We start from the raw sequence: 17,893 nt of genomic DNA on the forward strand, positions 1-17,893 counted from the left end.
TGCTTCTTTGTACGTTTCTTTTTCATTACAGTTATTATTGTTGTTGGCTGAGGTGTGTAATGTTTTTTTTTAAATTCCATTATGAGATATTAATAGCAGCAACACTTTTACTTTCTCTTTTTTGCGTCGTTTTTGTTTTGAGTTTTTTTTTCGGTATCATTTTTTATGTTAGATGTTCAAAAACACTGGGAACAACTGAATAGTTTTTTTTCCACTGAAAATCGAGTCCGATTCTGTTGATCATTTTTTTAACAATTTTTCTTTCTATTAGAACTAAATAAATCATAAAACTTCCCTGCAGAAGAAACATACGATCTGTGAAATGCCAGAAGAAAAGTAATTTTTCATAGAATTTTCCGTTGGCCATTCTCAGTGCTTGAGCTGCGTGATTGAAGAAAGTTTGGGGTCATTTGTAACGATTCAATTATGATCTGATTGGGAAGATAGATATATTAGCATTTTTCTTCATTATTCTCTTCAGCTATTTTTCTGCGCTTGGCTGGAAAGTTTTCCATTTTTTCCCAAAAGCGGAACAAAAACAAACAGTTCTCATTTTCTAATTCTCGTGCATTTAAAAACTAAATCAAATGTTTAACAAATTAGAAGCGAAAAAACAGAGAGAAGGAAATGCGATATGAGCTCGCATATGTTCGAATGGAATTGAGCATGATATATCGTGCTTTTGTGTTGTGATGAGTGCTGGTTGTACGCGCGCGCGTTCTGTAAAACCGAAAAAAGCAGCAACCACACCAACAACAGTGGCAGCAGCGTCACAGCAGCATTAACGGCGTCGACAACGGCGTCAGTACTTTACAAGCCAGCACACATACCGAAAGCGAGAAAGAACGAACAACAATCAGCTCATCTGTTGAATCAAAAGTAGGTCAACGTGCTTAACACATATACACACTTATTCATTCGATCATCGTTACAAATCACGCACTCAAAGTCAATAGAACGTAAAGTGAGAACAAGTCGGCTAAAGAAGACAAGGCAAACGAGCTCGCGCTCGCGCACAAAGAATTAAAAGCCCAAAACAAAACACGGAACAAACGAAGATACGAAGCACAACAACGACGGCAAAAAAGCACACAAACACAGAAAAGGCAGCAGTGGCAAACGCTGAACAGAGCCAAATCGACAGACGCTCTGTGAATCAAGAATTGAGTTCACTCATAGAAAACATGCTTGGTGAAACATGAGCGTGTGTGTATGGCGTTTTTTCTCTTTACATCGCCGTGGTTGAGAAGAAAAGAACATATCTAATGTCCGCATTACACACATGTGTGTTTGAACAGTAAAAATATGTGAATTCACAACAAATGATTTAAAAGGCATTTTTAGTACTCATTTCACTTTGTGCTTTGTGTATGGTGTTCATATTCTTTCTCATTTTCTTCATTTTATGTTTGTTGCGAGGGCTTTGAGTGTGATTGATAGAGAAAGAATATGTGGAATGTGTGGTTTTCGTGTCGAATACAAAGCCAAAAAAAAGAACAGATTTTACGACATTTTTATGATCAATTGATTAACGAAGCGTTCTGATTTCGTCGATGAATTTCGAACATTAAATTGGTCAAACATTGTCTTTGAACGTTTTAATGTAAGAATGAAAGATTTAGAAGAAAGGCTAATAAAAGAGAGAACTGATTTTGGAAATACGAGTATAGCAGTTTTCCAATGCCAATCACGCAAGAGCTTGAGAAAACAGATACTTTTTTTCGGTTTTGCCTCAAAATTGTTTCGAATTCTTAAGTTTAAATGAAAGGCGAAAGCCGAATCAGTCGAAACCATCTCAACTTTCTCGATAATATATCAGTACCGAACAATTTTCTTGCAGAAAATCCACGAAATTCTGCGCAAATCATGTGTATGCGTGCATGCATTTTCGAACATGTACTGGAATTTTGTTGTTTTTTATTTTATTTTTTTAGTTTGTTTGTCGTCATCGTCGTCTTCGAAGTATGCACACGCGTGTGCAACATAAATGATATAAAAAATGAAAACAAACCTGTTTCACGATTTACGTCGTGTGCTCGCGCGCGCCCGCGCCCGCTCCCGTATCATCCACATCGAAATTTTATTCCCTTTCTTTTTCCATAAGCAAATTTATTGTCTCTGTCTTTTTCGATCTCGAGTGTCGTTGTCGTTTTGGTTTCTTTTCATCTTCTTATTTCGTTATGTCTCATCGTGTGCGCCTTTTTATTAGCATGCATTCACCGGTTTGTGTACGTTCTCAAGATAAGACGATCTGCATCCGTGACGATTCACGATTCTCTTCGCGTATGTACCAAAATGAAAATTACTGGTTTTTTTTTATATATTTTCAACGGGCAAAACGGTTGTTACTGTTTCGCATTCTGAACAAGGTGAAATGGCAAGCGCGCAAAGATCAAAACCGTTTTTGGTTTGGCGGCAAAACGGTGAAAAAGAAAGCGTGAGTTGTTTGATGGAAACGAAAAAGAAAATTTGTAATAAGCATCAGGAAAACAAAGAATATAAATAACAGCAGTGGGTTGTTTGCAACGGAACTGAAATTCTTTTCCATCACATATACTAGGCACATATATACGTGTGTTCAGACCTTCGGAACTCTTTCTTTTCGTTTCCTCACCCTCTCGCTCTGTCACACCCGATATTGCACTTTTCATTCCGTCATTTAATTCGATGAACGAGCTAAAATCTATTATGTCGTGCGAGCATTTGCTTTCTTGCTGAATCTTTTTCCAGATCAGCGTTTTTTTGGGTTTGATCACAAATGTGAAATATGCTCAAGTTTTGTGTCGACAAGAGCGAGAGAAATCCATTTGCATATTCAGTCGATTTACAGTGATTTTTTTTATTTTCAAATCCCACGGAACTATCGCGATCAGAATCACTTTCGAATCGCAAAGACATTTTTAGCAACGGTGTGATCATAATCAATATGTCTATTATAAATTCATTATTCTGTGATTGTTTATGGCACCTCGGAATCGTAAGCAATAAACATAAGCCTACGTGACGTATACAAATGAAATCAAGTTGATTTTATTTACACATTGCATACAATTAGTTTAAACTTTTCAAAAGAGAGATTAGATATTAACATTCCGTACGGGATTGATAGCATTAAGATAGATTTTCTCTCCGGTGGCACATCTTGGAACATGTGCCAAAAAGAGCCAACACAACGGACATTTCTCAACCTTTTTTTTATATAAAACTCATGAATTACGATGAAGTTTGATGCAACTGAATTCGATCAAGGAATTCTTCAATTTTTGCATCGGAACTCGTGTCAAGCACGGATCCGTCGATTTTTTTTAACCTATGGCCGAGATAAAAAAAAAAATAAATACCAACATACTGTTGAATGAATTGTATGTTTGCTTCATATCTTAACTAATTTAAATGATATGCGTCAATTTGCAAAACGTTTCGATTCGTATTCAAACAGCTAGAAAAGAAGAAAAAATATCGACCGAAAAACGGCAAAATGGACAGAAAAGAGAAGAAGAAGAAGAGAACAATATGAATTGATATTGGTGTCAATCAGATGTTAAAACAATCTCAAACTGAATTGCTCATCGTAAATTTTATCCGTTTGCTTTTTTTTTGTTTCGTTTCGCACTTAAGCTCTTTAAATGTCGGCTGTTGCTTTAAATTATTTAGCATTAAATACATAAGTGCTTGTATGTTTATAGGGTCTTTTTCTGGACCAATTGATGTCTGCGTAGACAAAGAACAATAGAAAGCGATTTCCGGCAAATAAGAAAGAAAACCGTTAGTTAAAAAAATCAGCGACCAAAGTAAAATAGGCATTCATTTTACTAAATCTCAGTTTATATTTACATTTGCGTAAAGAGCCGGAGCGCCGAAAATAAATGGCACACAATTTGTTAATTTCTTTTTAAATACACTGTTCACCTCCATTCCACGCATTCGATGGGCCTATTTTCAGTTAACATTTTCACAGAATTCACACACAAACATGCACAAATCACAGCTCACCTATAAACCTACGAAAAAAAGAAGCAGAGACACTGAAAAAGTTAATACAAACGAAAAAAATGAATCAGTCGAAAGTGAAACAAGTGGTTTTCATCTTTTTTTCTTCAACCCATTGCTCGTATTTTAAGTAGACATTTGGTGTAAGAAAGAATCAAAAAGAGAAGAAAATTACGCCTAACAAGTCTCACGCGCTTGTTTGCTTTTGAAAATACAATCTTTGCTTTTCTTTCTTTTCGTCACTTTTCATTGGCATTGGTGTGTGTGCGAGAGAGCGATTGAATGGAGAGTACCAACTCTTGCTGCATAAGATAGTTCACATGGCGCATATAGAATGATATTTTTTTGGAATTGATATTTTCTCCAAAGTCTTGAACAAATTTGTATTACCTTTGTATTTATTTCTATTTATAATCCGTTTTCGATCGAGGCACATTCAGTCAATATGTACGAACGAGAGAATGAGTGATCATACTCGCGCATAGAACCATGAATACAAATGGGCTATTCAATTTAAATGACTTATTGAAATGGCTCAGAACAAACGAAACGGAAAAGGAGAACGGAGAAAAGAGTCTTCAGTCCATTGAATATTAGATCTAGAGACTAGACCATAGTTGAACATACAAAAGCATGACAAAGATGTAACGAGAATTCCGCTTAAAGAATTTCATTTTATTTTTTTATAGTTTTATGGATTGCACTTCATTTCTGGCTCTTTTTTTAGAAGGGCAAAGTACCGTTAAACACTCTTGAGTGTGTTGAGTGTGTATGTGCTAATCCAACGAGCACATTGAAGATGTACAACACACGACATTGGCATCGTCATCGTGAGCGCATGAGCGCATACACCGTCTTCTCTGTAGTACAGAGAGCGTGCGCGTGAGCGCGTACACTAAACGCGATTTTGTATACACAATTCCGAATTGAATCTCCGCTTAAGCTGAAGATATTCCATTAAAAGACACAAAGCCGCTAATAAGTGGGTCGTGTTCCGAATTTTATGCTTGTATATACACAGTAAATGGTCCTTTGCATTTCATTTTCATACTTTCTTTTGTTCTTTTCTCGTGTATACATATCTCTCCCTCTGTCGCTCTCTCAATCTCTCTCTCTCTCTCTCTCTCTCTCTCTCTCTCTCTCTCTCTCTCTTTCTCATGGGCACCATCATGGAAAACCATGAGCCACAGCAGCATCGACGGTATGGAATTTTGTATTCGTAGGTGATGTGACCTCATTTTTCGCCTTTTATTCTTTTTGCTTACTCTCTTCTCTCATTCTTTCGTTGTCATTTTTACTCGTACAAATTATTATTGCAGCAATTTCATGAAATGAAAACGAAATTTTTACAGTGAATTTAATTTTCAATTAAGCACTTTTTTTTCTCTGCTCTTTGCTCATTTTGCGTACCATTTTTTTTGTTTGTTTTGCAGGCAATTAAATTGTCGGAAGAACCAAAACGTCGTGAATGGCCGTTCTTCAATTTGATGGATCACTTTTTCAGCGATCAAGTGAACGATCCAACATTGCGTTTATTTTCGTCGACAAAAACATTGGGCGCTGATTCATTGGATGAAAGCATCACATTGAAATTTGAAGATGACCCAGTTATGTCGGCAGCTATTTCAGCTGCCACCGGTCACAGTTTGATGGACATTTCGGAAATGATGCGCAGCGGCAATCGCGGTGGTGGCGGTGTTGTTGGCGGCGATACCGGCGAAGATCGTGAATCGGACAAAGCCAGCGAACGCGATTATGAAGATATGCACCCAGAAGTTCAAATGAATAACAATAATTATAATAATGGTGGTGAACGTCGCACATCGCCGGCCCATCAAATACACGCCGCTATGAACAAATCGATGAACAGCTCCAATGCTGGATCAATTGGCAATGGAACACGTGTCGGCACACCGATTTGCATGCAAACACAAAACGATTACGATGATCAAGATGACATCAAACCACCGATGGCACACACACCCGTATTTATGCCACAACATCACAACATCGATCAAGTAGGCAGCACACACTTTTCTTTTTCGTTTCAGTTTACGACACGAAGAAAACACATCTAACTGGTTTTTTTTATCATTTTTTGCAGTATCTTCTATCCTGGAACAATTTCCATGGCAACATGTGCAAAGGATTCCATAATTTACAAAAAGATGAAAAAATGGTCGATGTCACCATTGCCGCCGGCGGTAAAATTTTCAAAGCTCACAAATTGGTTAGTATTGACTGATTGGGGAAAAAAGCCCCTTTTGATTTGAAAGGGACGAATGGATATTTGGACATTTTTTAATTGAACAAATATTTTTCTTTTCGGTTTTATTCTATGGCGTTCAGGTTTTATCGGTGTGCAGTCCATATTTCCAAAAGATCTTCTTGGATCATCCATCGTCGCATCCGATCTTATTTATGACCGATGTGAACAGCAATCATATGGCCGGTCTATTGGATTTCATGTACAGCGGACAAGTGAATGTAAAATATGAAGATCTGCCGAAATTCTTGAAAGTAGCCGAAATTATGCAGATCAAAGGTTTACACACAGAGGTATGTTGTTTTAATATTTGCATCTTTTCGATTGATTTTTCTTATGTTCACTCATATTCTTCTGTTCTTCGGCTTATATTAACATGGTTGCTTACTTTTTCATTTTTATAGAGCACAACCGATACCGATGAGAATAAATACGCCCGAAATGCAATGAAAGAGCCTGTCAATTATAACAGCAAACAGCAAAGTTTAAATAATAATAATAATAATAACAACAACAACAACAACTCCAGCAATAATTTGAATATACCGAGCCCGAATCAAAACCGTTCGACATTCCGTGAGCATATTCGAGCTAAGAACCCATACCAAGATTTGATAAACAGCAGTAGCAACAATAATAACAACAACTCAAGTACCAACAACAATTTAACAAATAATAATTCGAGTTTGAACATCAACATCAACAACAACAATAATAATAATAACAACAACAACAACAATTTGAACAGTACCAATCAAAATCTATCACCGAAATATGCAATTCAACAAACGAATAGCAGCAGTAAAATTTTGGACAATCAAAAGTATCATAAATACTTCTCAAAGCGAAAAATGATGGCTCAATATGAATTGGAAATGAAAAATGAAAAACGGAATAAATTATCGATGCCAACACCACCAGCGGCCCATCAACCACAAGACGAACCGGTTGCTCTGTACAACAAGAGCCATTTGCCGCCACCACAAACTGAACCCGAAGAGCTAACGGTTAACGAAACAAACAATAACTCAAGTACCACGGCAAATAATAATACCATCAACAGCACAAATAACAACAACAACAACAACAACAACAACAGCATTAGCTCATCCGATGTACAAAATATCAAGGTTGAACCGGATCTAGTGCAACGCAGCACCAGCGGTGTTATAGCAACGGTGGCAACAACGGCCGTTAACGATGATGATGACGACGACGATTCATCCAATTCAGAGTACTTTTTGGCTGATTTACGCAAACGGAAACATTCCACATCGGGCATCGAACAAACATTGGCACTGACCACAAAGAAAGAGGCTAGCACCGCATGCAGTTGAATTCAATCGGTCGGTTTGGTCATCGCCTATCCCATACCCCATTTAAAATAAATTCTGAATATTTGACAATAACAACAACAAAAACAAAAAAGCAATCTGATTTTTTTTCGCATAGATATCGGTAAGATAAAATGTTAGAGATTTATTTATGTTAATGATCATTGATCAAGCTAGATGTTTGGCTGCTTCGAACAATCATCGGACGCAAAGCGAATTCAATTTGATATTTTTTAATATATTGGTTTAGAATTTCTTTTCGTTTCTTTATATTTTTTTCACGAACCTTTTTTTACTTGTTAATATATCTCAGCAGCTATATATTCAAGAAACATGGAGTTTGCGACCTTTAAATACTTTAGATATGTATAATTAGTTGTATAAATTCAAAAGTGCTCACAATGTCACTTTTGTTCAATTTGTTTTTTCTTCTTCAATACTTTGGTGTGGTAACCGAGATAATTATAGATAGATAAGTGTGTTCTTTTTTTCCCGTATGAAAGCAACCATCGAATTATAAGTTAAAGAAAATATTTTCTTTTTGTCTTCTATAAGGTTCAAGTGCAATTTGAACCGTTTTCGGTCTTGTGGCTTGAACTTGATATACTGTATAGGTTATATAAGTTATTTAAAACTGAACGAGAAAAGGATCCATTCCATTTGTCTTGGAAATTACTCGATAGAAAAATAAAACACCTTCCTTTTAAATTAACACTTATTTGTTATTTTGTTAAAATGATAGAAAGATTATTGAACACTCTCAACAAATCAACATTAATACACACCGTTCTTCCGATAATTTTTCTTTTAATGTACTATAATAGATCTTTGCTCATTTACAAATTGAATGTGGCGCGTATAGTAACCACACTCCCATTGCTGCAAATAGCATAAGTGTACTTAATTATTTTTTTAAGACAAAACAAATTGTTCAATAATTTACGATCGATTATAATTTAAGTACCAACATCGAAATTGAATCCCCAAACTCTTTTCGATCAGCGATGAGAAATTGTAATTTGGCATTTTATCTATCGTTTCTTTTTCAATTTATCCTTTGACTTCAATTAAATATTTTATATTCTCTTTTTTTGCACCTTTTACCTAGGTAACTAAGCAATTGTTCTTATAAAATGCAATTCAATCGTGTAAATCAATTTAACGAGAAATATTATTGTGGTTTAAGAGAAACAATGTGTTTTTCTTTGTTTTTAAAAAAATAAAATAAAATTTAAATTATTTTTTTTGTTATTTCTTTTATGCTACCTCAGTTTTGTTTAATTGCATCTCCGATTTGATTGCATTCGCTTCGGGGGAGCTAAGCTCGAATGCAAATGATTATTATTATGATTATTATTTAATTTATATTTGTTTAAGACATTGAAAATGAAAATTCCACTCTATGAAATGATCACATATATTTTGAATATAAATATACATATATTTTTTTTTGTTTAGCAACACTGAACGACAGCACTGTTGTCAGTGTTTTTTTTTTATTTTTGAATTAAAAATAAAAATTGGTTCGTGAGCTAAGAAAAAAAAATTGCATTATATTAAGTAGTTGACGTTTTGTTTTTGGTTTATTTCTTGTTTAATATACATAAATATGCTTTTTCTTCTTTTTTGGCATATGTTTTTTTATGAAGTAACCAATTTTCAACTCCATAGATCTTAGATTTTAGATAGAAAGTACATTTCCATATACACAAAAGTTATTTTATTTTTATCCTTCTTTATTCACATTTTTTTTTTTGTTTCAAGACATTTGTTGATAGAACAGATACATTCAACATCTATACTTTTACATATAAATGTAGTCTTTCTTTTTTTTTTTCTTCATTCCCAATTTCCGTTTCGTTTCAAGTTAATTTTGTTTTTCGCTTATTTATGCTGCTAATATAACATAGAATAAAATAAAATGTAATCAGTTTGTAATATATAAAAGGCATTCAGTAATAAAAATTAAAATATATCGAAAAATGTTTAATTGTACTAAATATATTTGGTTATTTTATTTTTCATTCAAGCGAATGGGAAAAGCTTTTTTACACGGAACATAATGATCTCGCCGGATCACATTATCGGCTGGATTATCGGACTTCTATTCCCTTGGATCAGTATTTTTTGGATTTTTAATGACTGCTGAAAATGTTAAAAGAAGTAAAAGGTAATTTGCGGACAGTATCAAATATCAACATCAATTAAAAATCATAATGAAATGTGTTTAGTTTAAACGTTGGTTCAAACAGTATAGATATATAAATTCAATGCGTTTCGTTTGTTTTGTGCATAATTGATCAATTTCCTTCTCGATCAATAGTTTCGATTTAGGGATAAAAATAAACAATTCAATAATTAAAAAATAATTTATTCACATGTAATTTGAAATTTAAATAAAAAATTTAATATAATCTTAATACGAATTTTTTATGGGAATTTAAATAGCAGTACAAAGGTCATCATAGCAGTAAGTACGAAAATCTGCACAAAACCATAACCATAATATTTCAAAAACATGTAAAAGAATGAAACAGTCATAATAAATTATTTAAAAAAATAATATTAATTATAAAAAATGAAGCTCTTCTATCGAAGAGATCATTGGATTTTTTCTCTCTGTGTACGAACGATCGAGCGGAGATGCGTTGACAGCTCTATTCTTGTGCGTAGAAATTGATTTGTACTATCATTCAGAATATTTATATTTTTACCCAAATTCTTGAATTCACCATTTTCATCTCTGCCGAAATCCAAAAACTGAATAAAAACAGCAAAACTTGTCCTTTTTAAATACAATAATTTATTGACATACAAACATTGATACATCATTGCGCATACCGCAAGTATAATTGTTTAAAAAAAGATTTTAAAATTTGCTCACGCAAATTGAGTATATTTCTATAAAATCTATTCGAATTTTACTAGATCAACATTTTATGTTGCATAAATGTTTCCATTACGAACAATGAAATTTGTATAAAAACCTCGACTACATGTTTTTCTCTTGCATTTGCACTTGAATCAGATTCAAATCGATTTGAAAACGTTCGAATATCTTCAAAATCATGTAATGTTGGTTGTCGAATATTTTTAAGAAATTCAAGTTCGGTCGCTGATACAAATCGGCGCAGAGTTGTACGTTGTTTTGATATTCCGGCTGAATTCGATCCCAAATTGAAGATATCTTACAACCGTCACTGAAATAGAGAATAAAAATTGTAAAACTCAATTGAAGACTTAGAATTGATGTGAGTTTTCTTACTTGTAACCGAAACAATCACGATTTGACACAATGACATAATCAATTTTAAGTTCAGCCAGTTGAACATACACCGCATTCGAATCTTGTTTGCTCATCATCGAATAGACAACCTTTGATCGATGCCTGGAAATAAATTAAAACATCAATTAAATCGTCGAAATTGAATGTTCCCAATCAAACTTGCTTACTTCATGTACGGATGATCGCTGAGTGCATTATTGGAAATGGGTCGACCTGTTGTCAGTAAAACCAAACCAATCACATCATCCGGTCCAGCAAATACTTCGGTGCGATCCGTGTTTGATTTAATCCATTTCAACATGTCACGCAAATCGCGTTGTTCCGATGTGATAACCTCGTCTCTTAAGTGCGCCGCTTTGGAAGCGCCATCTCTTAAATTATACTGATCTCGAATATTAGAAACGCCACGGTCAATCATGCAACTGCCAATTACAACCGCGTAAATCAGCCAAAGTCCATAGTTTCGCGGTATTAACGCTTTCGGTGGGAATGTCGATGCCATTATACATAAGAATGGTGTTAACACATATTTAACTTTTATTATCAAGACTGCGAACAGAAAAAATGCAGCCGTTTGTGCCAAATTATAAAAATACTCGGATCTTTCAATGGTTAGCAATTTACGCCAGTCAAACCGTACCGCATCAACCGTCGTTGAATCAGTATCAGTTTTATTCTTGTCAGTCACTCCATTCACCTTTTGTCTATCGTGATGTTTTTGATTTTCAGTTTCAGTGTCTGCTTTTGGTTCTTGATCTTCTGATTCCGGTTCAATTTCAATGTCATCTATCGGCGGAGTTCCTTCCGTTGTTTCACTGATTTCACTTTTGTACCGTCGCACTTCGTTCAGAAATGCATCACGTTCAATTTGTGGACGCTCTTTATTCTCTTCTTCTAGCATACGTTTTCGTTCATACTTGTACTTTTCATAATCGTACTTGCACACTTTTAGGAGATCTAAGCAAACTTGGAGCTTGGAATTTTTCTCAATTTTCGCCAAATCCGCCATCGACAATTTATTCTCTTCCAAATAGTCTTCGAGCAAATAGTTTTTGGCACGTTGAATTCGATCATTGGAACTTTCGTCCACTTCTCGTTGTTGCTTCAACCAATTTGGCACCACTGTCAACATGAATACAATCAGTACTTTACTACCAAAGAGCGAATTATATGCATTCAACGTTCCGACATCGATGAACTTGTAATCTTTACGACACATTGTCAACAGTGCTGTAAATGTTGGCTCCTTCAGGTATAATTTCGTAAGCAATACATCCATGTATTGTGAGTTAAAATTTCGTTGGGATATTAGCTCAAACACCGTTGTGAATGCCATTACCAACAAAAATAAACGTAAAATGATTCGTTCAATTCTTCGATATTTACTCCGATGATTATGTGTTGGATACTTTTGCACGATATACAATAACAATGTGATCAACGCTGAACAATCGAAATTCATAGGTTTGTGATGAAATTCGGCCCATCCATATTTCACAATATTTGTGGCTATCAACCGGGCCATTATTTGGGCAAGTAGAAAATTCTGCAAAAATATATGACGCCGTTTGATCAGACGCATTTTTACCATAAATAAAACGATGAGAATTTGAGCGGCAAAAATGTATGTGGAAAAATCCCATATTAAAATGGCAAACGCTGTGAAAAATGCCAATTTGATGTGATTTGATCGATTGCTCTCTTCAAGATTATTTATTTTAGTCGTCGAGTCTTTTGTCTCTTCTTTTATCTTGTCGATTTTCGTGTAGTATCCATTATGATGCTCGATCCAAACGGTTAAAAAATAAATTTGGCTTATGATAAATGGAATGGCAAAGTTTTCACGTGCCGCTGGATTCGTATGAATTCGAGTCGCATCATTGTGAATGCAAAAATAATATAATGCGGCGAACAGACCGGCGAACACGTTACGACTGCAATATAGAATGAAATAAAATATAAAATGTCTTACATCCGTAAAATGAACTTTTCCGCACTGTGATCCACAACATGCATTTATTACATATCTTTTACTTAAATTTGAACTCACATTTGACACACTTTTTATACGAAAATTACTTAAAACGGGCATTTTAGTATGGAATCAATGCCTGTATGTTATCGTAACGACGTGAAACTTTGCACATGGTATTTTTCACAAAAATTCCGGCATTCTGAAAGTTTGAAAAAATTTCAATACAAATTCGGGGTACTTCCCATACAAAATTTATGATCAAAAAATCGAAAATTTTGTATGGGAGGCACTCCCGAATTGTATTGACATTTCTTCAAATTTGCTGATATTGTGTATTTTGGCAAAAAAATAAGATTCACAAGTCGTTATGGTGATTAAATCACTTCAAACAAAAATTTATTGTGTTTTGTTGATTCGAAATTGATAGGACCTTTTTCCCAAAATATGTAGTTGTAGAAATTTAATCACAGTGAAAACTTGTAAAGATCATTTTCTTTGCCAAACTACATAATCTTAGCAAATTTAAAGAAATTTCAATGCATATTAAGGGTACCTTCCATACAAAACAATCGTTTTTGAGCGAAAAATCCTAATATGCATTGAAATTTCTTCAAACTCTCAGAATGTTATTTTTGTGTGAAAAAATAAGATTCAGTTTCAGCTCAAAAATCCAATTTTTTTTAATTTTTTGTATGAAAAGTGTGTCGAACATCTTTTGTATCGCAAAATGAATATCATATTCGGTTTTTTTCTTGCCAAGAAACCCCCCAATACATATCTTGAAGTGTTTAGACACATTAAATACAACTTTTGGAAGAAAAATTGAATTTTTCCTATGGGCATCACACCAGACATGGCACTTCACTCTATCAACCAAAGTCGCTCAAAATCAAATGGTTTCTATTCCTCGTGACCCTCAATCGTCCTGTGAAGTCAGATTTTGAATTACTTTTCTTGGTTGAAAGTTATCGCGTTAACAAATGTTTGCGTACAGGATACAGGGTACGCACATACATTCGGACATTGAAAAAACGCTAGATTCATGTTCCCTGGCCCCGAAAACACCCAGATAACACGTTTTTGAGGGGTTAATTTTTCGACCGATTCCTAGGTGTGCGGAAAAGTAATAATCTCTGCATAGCCGGGGTTAAGCCAAGCCGAGATGGATCGTAACTAAATTACTGCTTGATAAATGGTCTAAGGTTTAACATTTTTAGCGGTTGGCAAATTTGTAACTAAGTGTGCGTGCACATTCAAAATACAAGCACTGTGTGCGTGCACATTTCCCCAAATTGACGTATTCTTGAAGAGATTAAAAGCTGACAAAATTAAAGAAATACACTGTGCAAATGGAACAATGGTACGTGAAATCGTTTGAAAAATATTGTGAAATATTTGATTTACTCTCTCAAGAGACGATCCAGGGGATTTTCGGACATAACGCGGACATTTTCTTCAAATTAAAGGTGCAAAAACAAGGTGTCAAAAAAGCCTCCAATACAATATTTGATTTGGAGTTTCACTTGTCGAACTACCGTTCGTTCGTAGTGCCAGTCTTTTGCGAACGCGTTCGCTGACACCTCTAGCTTCTACTAGATTCTAGTATACATTTAGTTTTCTATAGCAAAAATTTGTGTCTACCTCCTAGGTAAGAAGTCAGTCATGAAATTGGAATCGGAGGAAATTCATGATCTCACCATATACGATGATGACGTGGAAATGCCGTTCGTACCACAACCAAATTTGGGCAATTTCTACGATGGGATGAAGAACAACATACACAATCAACTCAATGCTACACCACCAAACGTGAAACTTTTGTATGTGACACCTGAGAAACTTATCCAATCGCTTCGACTCAAGAAAATCATACAGAAACTTTACGAAAAAAATCTGGTTGCACGTTTTGTCGTTGACGAGGCACATTGTGTTAGGTAATTGGTCCAATATCAGCGAATTTAATGGACTTATGACGATTGGCACCTGCTCCGTTAACATGGCTGGCAGTTGATAACACAGTGATTTCCCGCCTCCCGTTGACATCAATACAAAACAATCATGCCTCAACATAGTTGCGTTAATCGCTTGCAATTGATTTTTCCGAAACGATTGAAGATTGAACGTGTATTTCAGTGCAACTTTTAGTGACTCCGAATGTGGAAAATCATAGCCATCGAATTCACCAGTGACTCCATCGTTCTTCGTCCCATCGTAGAAATTGCCCAAAGGAAAATAACTTCTGAACCGAACCAGTTTTGGGACCAGTATATAATCAAAATCTGCATCCCCACCAGTGACAGCGAAAACGTGCGATTTAACGCCTCTGGATTTTTTTGTGGGGCTACGTTAAGTCATTGGTCTATGCAGACAAACCAACAACGATTCAGCAGTTGCAAGCCAATATAGAGCGCGTTATTCTCGAAATTGGACCTCCCGACTGGCCTATGTGAAACGTAGCCGTGGTGGCCATATGCCCAAAATCATTTTTAAAACATAAATGATATAAATTTATCCACCAAATCAAGCAATTTTCACGATTAAATAAGAATCGATGCTTGTTTTATTTCAATTTAAAGTACTCAACCTCTCAAAAAACACCCGTTATGTGCGTACCCTGTCCCTGTACGCAAAAATTTGTTAATACGATAACTTTCAACCAAGAAAAGTAATTCAAAATATGACTTCACAGGATGACTGGGTGTCACGAGGAATAGAAACCATTAGATTTTGAGCGACTTATGTACAGTGTACCACATCCCCACCGTTGCTCTGTGCTTTTCTATACCCAAAACGCGTAGAAAAACGATTTTGGGGTGATTGCAATACATTACTGCACACAGTGGGTGTACGGAAAAGTAATATATACATTTAAAGAGTGAGATTTAGTGCTGTTTAGTGTTGGCTGCGAATATCTACGAACACTCGTTCGTTCGTAGGCAATATAAATAAAAAATTTGTTCGTTCGTTCGTTCGTAAGAATTGAAAAAAAAATTGTTCGGTCGTACACAGAGAGAAATCTATTATCTTTTATTACTACACTTTTGAGAATACAGCAACAGTAGTTGTGTTTTGACGTTTCTCAAAAATGTAGTAGTAAATCAAAATGTTTTTCTCTCTGTGTAGGAATTGAAAATTAAATTTTTTTTGTTCGTTCGTTTGTTCGTTCGTTCGTAGTGATTTTTTATTTCAAATATTAAGAAAATAATGAAAATATTAAGAAAATTTGAAATAAAAAATCGCTACAAACGAACGAACTAAATTTTTATTTTTCAAAATCTACGAACGAACGAACAAATTTGTTTTTCCGATTTCTACGAACGAACGAACGAACACAATATAATTTTTAAAATTTTACGAACGAACGAACGTTCGTAGCCAACAGTAGTGCTGTTGTAAAATTTTCTACCCTAAAGCTTCAGAAACTCTAATAACAAAGTTTTCAAATTACCTCAAATAAGTTGCAAACAAATATACAATGAATAGAGAAAGTCCACCCATATACCATGTCACTTCAAGGTAAAAGAAAATTGGCAAACCAGGTCCATCGCACACCACATTTGTATGCTGATCATAGTAATGGTATAAATTATGTCGATAAATCGTATTATCATTATCGTCAAAAGTATCAACATCGATCAGCATATTGTCCACAGATTGGTCTGGATCGCTCGATGCAACACGTTCCCAACATGACACCGTCGGAATGTTATAGTACATAGTCAACTGGATAAATTGTTTATATAAATATCTATGGTGAAAAAGGTTGAGTTGAAATTTGATAATTTGTCAGTCATATTGTTAAAATTGATATGGACGCATCTTAGTGTAAATAATGAAATGAATTCATTGACTTGGACAAACCATTGCAAATGTTTTATATCTTTTTTTTTACAGTAAATAAACTTCTACCCCACCCCCTCTCCCTCTGTATTCAAGCAAATTCATATGCAATACCAAGGAAAACTAGCTTATCTGTCCAAAACTATGATTTTCATCTTGAAATTGCGTTAAAATCAAAGCACAAATGAAATTCCTTACGCAATCACAATTTCAGGTAAAATTGAGTAACGTTCGATGCTATTCACTGTATGTAAATGTTCAGTGTAATTATTTTCCATGATTTGTGCGAATCCGGTACGAAAGTCCTTGGCCTCAGCCATGGTGTGGTAAATATACATGTAAATTGCATCCTCATTTCGAAAGTATGTGTGCCGTTCGAGTCGATTCTTTCGGCTGAAATTTGTTTTCGTTTCGAATACTGAAATGCAAACAATTGTTATTCTTTTTTTCTATTCTCTCGACGATTAAGCCCAATAAAAGATAAAATTATACCTTACCTGAACTGGTGTGCAATACTTGAATTAAAATTAAGCCCAAACCTATAAAATCGAATTAAAGTTAGTTTCAATATATAAAATAAACAAATAGAAGTGTTTTGTTATGATTTAAGTACCAATCAATGCATGGGCAGTGGATAGCATCAGTCTACTTTTCGTAGTATTTAGTCCGCTCATGGTAGTTTTGCAAGTTCTACTGAAAATATGTGATAAAAGTGCAAACATGGCCTTTAAAAAGCCTCATCACAATATTTTCCGAACGAAAAAGAGCAAATCTACTCGTTTTGGTTCATGTCAATACAAAAGCAATTTTCAAGCTGTCATCGAATGAAAACAAGTTATGTCAACAATAATAAATAGTGCTAATTGCAAAATATCATCATTTTCGATAGATTTGTATATTTAAACCACTTTCACAACATGTTCACATCAAGTTTGGCTTTTCGTTGAAAAAAAAAAATTGTTGTGCCCCTTATCGAAACCTATTACTACCAGAAGACTTTTTTTGACACTGAGTTTTCCAAATCAATTACGGGGAAGTCTTTGCGAAAATTTGCTATTGAAGTGGCACTTGTACACACACATACACAAGCAATACGATGCGAGTATTGGTGAAATATTGAGGTTATGGCCGTCAAGTGTCAAAACTGAGTTTTTTTTATCAAGCCTACATTGTTGATAGTAAATGTCAAACTCATACCAATG

General features: G+C 34.7%; 2 protein-coding genes across 3 annotated transcripts in view; one reads left to right on the forward strand and one right to left on the reverse strand.

Moving 5' to 3' along the window:
* The window catches only part of LOC116342027 (probable cyclin-dependent serine/threonine-protein kinase DDB_G0292550), a 32,180-nt gene extending 22,367 nt beyond the window's left edge, over positions 1-9,813 (forward strand). Inside the window, exons 4-8 of one of the 2 annotated variants that reach the window (XR_004201220.1) lie at positions 5,424-6,008; positions 6,095-6,220; positions 6,340-6,549; positions 6,661-7,714; positions 9,621-9,813. Coding sequence is in view for 1 of the 2 variants with exons in the window: in XM_031769495.1 (XP_031625355.1) it covers positions 5,424-6,008; positions 6,095-6,220; positions 6,340-6,549; positions 6,661-7,593 (1,854 nt within the window). In the remaining variant the exon portion in view is untranslated. Of the gene's footprint in view, positions 1-5,423; positions 6,009-6,094; positions 6,221-6,339; positions 6,550-6,660; positions 9,029-9,620 lie in introns of those variants that run through there. The other variant, XM_031769495.1, reaches the window with a different exon arrangement.
* Positions 9,814-10,373: 560 nt separating this feature from the next.
* Positions 10,374-17,869, reverse strand: LOC116342184 (C-mannosyltransferase dpy-19 homolog). The gene is made up of 7 exons (XM_031769686.1): positions 17,305-17,869; positions 17,189-17,230; positions 16,890-17,109; positions 16,300-16,599; positions 11,044-12,810; positions 10,856-10,978; positions 10,374-10,790 (listed from the first exon to the last, which is right to left on the reverse strand). Exons 1-7 carry the CDS (start codon positions 17,411-17,413, stop codon positions 10,583-10,585), a joined length of 2,769 nt encoding a protein of 922 aa, XP_031625546.1. The 5' UTR covers positions 17,414-17,869; the 3' UTR covers positions 10,374-10,582.
* Between the last annotated feature and the right edge of the window lie 24 nt (positions 17,870-17,893).

The sequence above is a fragment of the Contarinia nasturtii genome, unplaced genomic scaffold (genome assembly GCF_009176525.2).
Source record: "Contarinia nasturtii isolate CC-2019 unplaced genomic scaffold, AAFC_CNas_1.1 Cnas_scaffold_810, whole genome shotgun sequence".
Taxonomy (NCBI): Eukaryota; Metazoa; Arthropoda; class Insecta; order Diptera; family Cecidomyiidae; genus Contarinia; species Contarinia nasturtii.